The sequence below is a fragment of the Cololabis saira genome, chromosome 19 (assembly GCF_033807715.1).
Source record: "Cololabis saira isolate AMF1-May2022 chromosome 19, fColSai1.1, whole genome shotgun sequence".
In the NCBI taxonomy this organism is placed as follows: domain Eukaryota; kingdom Metazoa; phylum Chordata; class Actinopteri; order Beloniformes; family Belonidae; genus Cololabis; species Cololabis saira.
In genome coordinates this window covers 12,669,139-12,675,845 of record NC_084605.1, presented here as the reverse complement: position 1 = coordinate 12,675,845, position 6,707 = coordinate 12,669,139, and the positions used below count along the sequence as shown (strand labels likewise).

At 41.4% G+C, this 6,707-nt stretch overlaps 1 protein-coding gene across 1 annotated transcript in view; it reads right to left on the bottom strand.

Annotated features, from left to right (window-relative positions):
- Positions 1–1,052: 1,052 nt before the first annotated feature.
- mfsd1l (major facilitator superfamily domain containing 1-like) overlaps positions 1,053–6,707 on the bottom strand; it is a 7,575-nt gene continuing 1,920 nt past the window's right edge. Inside the window, exons 5-13 of the mRNA XM_061709059.1 lie at positions 6,555–6,698; positions 6,313–6,471; positions 6,098–6,213; positions 5,891–5,991; positions 4,170–4,281; positions 3,932–4,069; positions 3,309–3,448; positions 3,116–3,227; positions 1,053–3,000 (exon numbers count right to left, since the gene is read on the bottom strand). Of these exons, the coding sequence (XP_061565043.1) occupies positions 2,881–3,000; positions 3,116–3,227; positions 3,309–3,448; positions 3,932–4,069; positions 4,170–4,281; positions 5,891–5,991; positions 6,098–6,213; positions 6,313–6,471; positions 6,555–6,698 (1,142 nt within the window). The 3' untranslated portion in view covers positions 1,053–2,880. The remainder of the gene's footprint in view (positions 3,001–3,115; positions 3,228–3,308; positions 3,449–3,931; positions 4,070–4,169; positions 4,282–5,890; positions 5,992–6,097; positions 6,214–6,312; positions 6,472–6,554; positions 6,699–6,707) is intronic.

Below are 6,707 nucleotides of genomic sequence, written 5' to 3'. Positions count from 1 at the left end.
TCCCCCCCTGAAATAAAAACGGTCAACAGCATCCCCCCTGTAAAACTGCCATCCCCCCTTTCCATCCCTTATGTCATTTCATCAATGAATGTGGTATTAAAAAAAAAAAACATCAGAAAAATAACTTATTTGACAATTTTCACCTGTTTCAAGTAAATTTTCACTTGAAATAAGTAGAAAAATCTGCCAGTGAGACACAAATGTATCTTCTCATTACTAGCAAAAAAAATCTTGTTCCAGTGGCAGATTTTTCTACTTATTTTAAGTGAAAATCTACTTGAAACAGGTGAAAATAGTTTTTTTTTTCCAGTGATGAGTCTTGTTTTAAGTGTAATGAGATTTGTTTTACTAAAATGAGACATTTTAACTAGAAATAAGACAAATATTCTTGTTAAGATTTTGAGTTTTTGCAGTAATCCATTTTACTTATCCTGTGAAGGACAGAGTCATATTGATAAGTTCAGAAAACCGTTTTTATTTTTGTGTTTTGATGTATTTTATGTAAGCCCAGTGGATATTTAAAGCTTACAGAAGGCTGCATTTATCTGCTGCTATGTCATTCCTGCAGTATTTCTGCAGGTGTTTTGGTCAGTGCTATTATTTGTAATATATTATGTTATTTGTAATCAGCACAAATGATCTGTCCCCATATGATAAAATCCACCATCCCCGCTGATTTTCTTTTACAACTCGAGTACTGGTTATAACTCTTAAAGTAAAGCTAAAAATATGGATTCATAATACATCATGGTTGATTGCCTCTAAAACCTATAAAAAATGACTAAAACTGTGTCCAGGGCCATATACGAATTAACCTGTCATTATTCACCTCTTCCCTGGAGGTGTGTGGTGAGTTTTACATTTGTATTTGTCAGAAGAAGGCCAGATGTCGTGCCACATTAGGTCAAAAGATCAAAAACTGTAAAGCTGCAAGACAGAGAGCTAAATCACTTTCAATTCATTAAATAACTGAAGAAGCTGCAAATGGCCCCTTGCCATTTAGGGAAAAATCTGAAGAGCCACAGAGATGTTTTTCTGGCATGAATTCACACACAGAATTTATTTTCGTTTTTTTTCCTGACCACAATAATACGTACACAAACGGTTATGTCACAGTCAGCACACGCATTTACAAGATGAATAAAATCTGTTGAGGCCATAAAAAAAAAAAAATCAAAAAGGTTATACCTTTTTTACTCTTTCCCTTTGTATCAGTACTAAAAAACAAAAGAAGAAAATACCATTAAGTATAAGTAGGCTTATTTGAGTTAATATTCAGTACAGCATGCTCATACAAATGTGGTGTAAATACTGTTTGAACTGTTTTCCCTTTAAAGTGGCTTCAAAATCACTGGACTAACCCCCCAAAAAACAGTAAGGATCTGGTTTTATTGAGGTATGTAACAAACTGAAGCTGGTCACTTCAGCAAATACTCAGACCACCACATGTTTTGGACACCAATAAATTTGAATTGGATATACGTTTGCATATGTACAAAAAAAAATAAAATGACATACACAAAAAAAAAAAAAAAAAAGCATCTGGACAGTTTTCTAAAGCATGGTTCAGTTAGTGTTCAGAGTCATTTGTGTCAAGAACTTCAGAATAAAGTGTATAGCGCTTACAAAGACACATCTGTGTACACAAAACACACTTCTTGTCAGGACAGAACAACGGCTGCGATGCCCAATGAACTCCAGTGTTCCCAATGACACACATGACTGGAACCAGCAGAAACTACGGGCATGGAGTTGGTGTACAGCCGAGCAAAGACAAGAGAGGAGTTAAACAAACTCATGACCAAATAAGTCACTCACTAACAGGTTTTAGAAGCTTTCATGTCAGCAGCCCCTTAGTCTCCAAAGCATGATGAAAACAATAGTCAAAAGTAACAAGTCAAAAACGTATCTTTTTGGAAAGAAATCCAAGCTCTATCTCTTTGAAAAGTCTGACACTTAATGACTCCAACAGGGAAGCCAAGTGTTGGCAGCATCATGCTACGGGCTAGCTTCTGAGCAGCAGAGAGAGGGAGGTTAAATCAGAAATAGATGCAGCTAACCTCAGAACAGCCCCTTAAGGAAAACTTCTTCAAGGGTAAAAGTGACAGTTGCATCAACCACCACAACAATCTGAAGAATCCAAAACAATTAAAGCCTGATCTGTTAACTCCCAACTTAAACCCCACATTACATCTGCAGATAGATCTAAAGGTTATTTACAGATGCTACACAACCCTTCTTACAAGGCTGGACAAGATCTATAAAGAGACTGGTGAGCCGTCTAGGGTGTATCCTGCCTCTCAACCGTAGCTGGGACATGCTGTGGCACCAGGCAGCCAGACTTCAGTTATTCAAGACAAAAAACAATGCCTGCTAAAAATGTTAAAAGGATATAAAACAGGCCCATAAAGAGTAAATGCTTGGATTGGACGCTATCAGCTACTGCAGACACATGGAGGTGTACCGGTAGTATAGCGGACCAGCACCGTCTGTATTTATAAAAGGCTTGTTCAGCGTCAGCTTCAAAGGATGATTCTTACTTTCAAGATTTCAAAGATGGGTAAAAACATGATTACAGTTCTGCCAGTAGATGCCCTGCAAATGCTATACTTAATGTAAACTATAAAAATTAAGGTTTCTCAATACTTTCTGAGGCAACAGTGACTCCCCCCTTCCATGTAGTTCATGGTGGAGATACGTTGGCATGAATCGCTCAGGTCTCAAAGCAAAGAAGAAACCTGCATCACAATCTGTAGTTCCCCTCTTAGTGGTACAGCATGGACGAAGGCCCAGGCCAGCTAAAAATGTACTTGTTGCTTTAATACTAGAGAAAAACTGCACAAAAGATGCACTAAATAGAGACTCTCAGGAACTGACATGTTAAGGTCTGTTGGCACCATCGTCCTCAGGTGGCTGTTCCTCTGCCTGGTTGAGAGGTTCCCGCTCAGAATCTCCCTCAGCCTGCACCGACCTCTTCGTTGTCTTGTTCAAAATTCCACCCTGTTGAGAAACGGATATATCAATACTGTTTGCTGTTTGTAATTAAGTGGCAAAAGTGATAAACCGGAACTATGTCCTTTGAGGATTTGTGAGGTGGCACACAGCGCTTTCTGACCTGTCTGTGATCAACAATGTTGAGTAACACCGAGGTCACGATGCAGCCGATCGTGTTGGCCAACATGAAGATCATCATCCTCTGCCAGCGCCACACTGGGATCTTAGTTTCACTGCATAATAACACACAGTGGAAGAATGTAATGGACTGTTGTTTCACTGGAAATGGACACCGGTCTGAAATATTTCCCTACCTTGATTTGGTTCCCAGTATCTGTCCGACAACCAGATTGGACAATCCAATCCCAACCATCTGTATGGAGGTGGCCAGACCCATGGCTGTCCCCAAAGTTGCGTGAGGTACTACGAGGGGAATAGAGGGCCACATGCTGGCCTGGAAAACAACACAGACGGGAAAATATTTGATGTGACACACATGAAAGCAAAGCAAATGTAAACGCAACATACTCAGAACAAACACTTCCTAATTAATTACATATTTTCTAACTTGAAAAGACTTCCCAACATTGATTTAGAATGATGGCATCTGGTAACTTTTGTTGCTATAATTAAAAAAAAAATAATCTCAGTGCAGATATGACCTGCACGAGTTAGGAATGTCTTGTGGAGCTTTTTGCAGCTAAATTTTGGCCCTCAAATGTATCTGGACATGGTGCAACTTTCCAACGGATGTTTAACAAAATATTATTCTATACATGCTGCATTTGCAGATTTGAGGCTGTAAGAAAACCGACAAAGATTCACCATGACATCCATTTCCATGATGAGCAACCATAGGCAGAATTTACCGTCTCCTCATTTGTCACAGATATGATGACAAAAAAAATACATATCTGCATATTGGAGTCAAACTTACAGCAGCAAAGGAGTAAGTGACCCCCAGCCATATGGTGGAGACCAGAGGGGGGACAAAGGTGAAAGCCAGGAGTCCAAAGACAGGCAGCGTGAGGACGGCACAAGCCAGCGCAAAGATGCCCCGAAGACCTACGTAATCCTAAAAAAAACAAAAAAAAAACAGAGTTCAAACCAGTTCATTTGTTTCCACTTGCACAGCAGACCTCTGAACATATTGAAGACAGGATAATGAGACCTACTATGAGAATGCCCACGCTGGCTGAAAGGACCAGCGAGCTGTCGTACACCGCCCCTGCAATGTAGGCTGCCTCCTTCTGACTGTAACCGTTGTATTTATCCTGGATGAACTTACTGCAGGGGAAAAGGAAGGGTGTGATTATGTGTTAAAGGGGGCAAATGATGAAAACAAAAATACATTCTGTGTTTGGGATTTAGAATAAACATGGATCTAAAAGAATATTGATACAAAATGTATTTACTGCTTTAATGAAGCAGCACCGGCCTTTGTGATCTGGTTTTAAGGCCCTGTCCCAATACTCCCCCTAGCCCTCGTTTTCATCACTTCCCCTAAATTTTGCGCGTTCCCGTGAGGGTAGTGGTGTCCCAATTCCTCTTTTCACCTAGGGGGAGTGGGAATAACGAGGGCGAGTGGTTATGAATCTGTCCCTTCAGAGCGAGTGATTTCAGATGCTGACTTTACGAGCGAGAGGCTATGACAATATCCCAGAATGCTTTTCGTCGTCATTTGCGGACTGAATCCCCCAAAAAAACATGGCGGACATTTCTTATTTTTTAGTGAATAAAATCAATATTTTGAGTTAGTTTCTGCATAAAAATGCGTTTTGATTACATTTCTAGCGAGAAATATATATTTTACTTTCATAATAGTCACTCAGTGAATGTACATAATCACTAGTTTTCCCGTTTGCCGAAGATCACGCCAGAATAAAGGGATTTATGGTTCCGCGTTACACCAACGCAGAGCCTACAGCGTAGGTTACGTAACCTACGCCGTAAGCTCTGCTGCACCCCTGGGCCGGCGGCTCTTCTCATCTCCGAAAACGTTGAGTCAAATTTCTTAACAGGCTTTATTTGGATAAACTGAGCCCAGGGTGGGGATCTTAAAGGTAACTTTTACGCCTGAAAAAATATTAAAACTTAATAAAGTGCCATATTAACAGCGCTACAGCTGAAATTAAAACAGCTTTTGGCTCTCAGCTTCCTGATCAGGGTAGGGATGAAAACGAGGGGGAGTAGGAGAATTGGGACAGGCCCCTGGGCCAAGTGCCCTAGATTTCAAGTGCCCTAAAATCTCCCCCTTCTTTTTTAGGGGGTAGGGAAGAAAAGAAGGGCGAGTGAAGAAAAGTAGGGGGAGTATTGGGATTGGGCCTAATTGTAAAGGCTGAATTATGGTTCTGCGTTAAATCAACGCAGAGCCTACGCCGTAGGGTACGCAGTTACGTGGGAGGCTCTCCGTCGCCTACGCCGTTGCCTGACGCAGACCGAGAGGGCTGTGATTGGTTTGCTTGGTAGCAACGCATTTCCGGTTCCGGTTCGTGAAGAAGTAGTGAACTTTCAGCGCTCTTTTCTTTGTGTGTGTGTGATTTTTTTTTTTTGGGTTGTTTTGGTTTTTTGCACAATAGTTTTCCTTATCTCTTTGATTCACTGTGACCGGAAAAGCCGGAAACTAAACAAAGTATCAACTAGTGCTCTGGGGGGGTATTGCACTGCGGCGAAATGGAGTGACGGAGAAGTCCGAAGGATTCACGAAGGATTCACGACGGCGTCACGGCAACGGCGTAGGCTCTGCGTTGGTTTAACACAGAACCTTAAGTCAGGCTTTAGCATGTGTAGCACGTCAATGTTCCAAGTGCTTGTAAATAAAAAGCAATTGTTGCCGTTTTCTCTATGCGTCTTGTCAACACCACATAAATAAATAAAATAAATGCCATCACTCCACCTGGCATCTGCAATGAAGGGGAAAATGCCGTTGTAGAAGAACATTATGGTAAGGACCAGCAGCCAGTATCTCAGTGAGAGAAGCTTCACATCCTGGATCCTCTACACAAACACAGAAACTCAGTAATGAGTGAAAAAGAAATAGAAAGAAATAAAGAAAACAGGATTAAAAAAAAAAAATAATTAAAAGAAAAGATTTTGATCATACCACTTTGCGGGACTGCTCCTGGATGGCGCCGTCAAGTCCCAGTTGCCTCATTCCTATCTTGTCCAATGCACTCACTATAATGGCAGAGATGAAACCGAGCACACACAAAAATGTTCCTGGAAAACAAAAAACACAAACGGGATGTCAGAGCGGTGCGAGGAAACCTTTGTTTATATCATCATATACCATTAGGTTTCAACGTTCTTCCAACCTACCCCCCCAGAGGGTCCACTGCATGCCATATGTATCTTCAAACTTTTCTGTGAGGAAGAAGTTCAGGACTGAACCGAGGCGAGAGAAGGCCAAGGTCAGGCCGAACGCCAGAGCCAGCTCCTTCCCTTTGAACCAGAAGGCTGTGATGCGGTTTTGGACAACTAAGAAGAGAAAAGCGTGAAAGGTGACTTTCACAAACGCTCCTCAGAAATGACATTATGTTGTGCATGTAACGTATCCTTACTGGTCAGAGATCCATTGCCTGATCCAAACAACAAACGGCCAGTGAGCATGAGTGGGAGCAGGTAGGAAGTACCCTTGAAGTGGGAACCGAGCGCAAACATGGACGAGCCCAAAACGCAGAGAAATGAGAACAGAAAGACCCCAACTACAAATA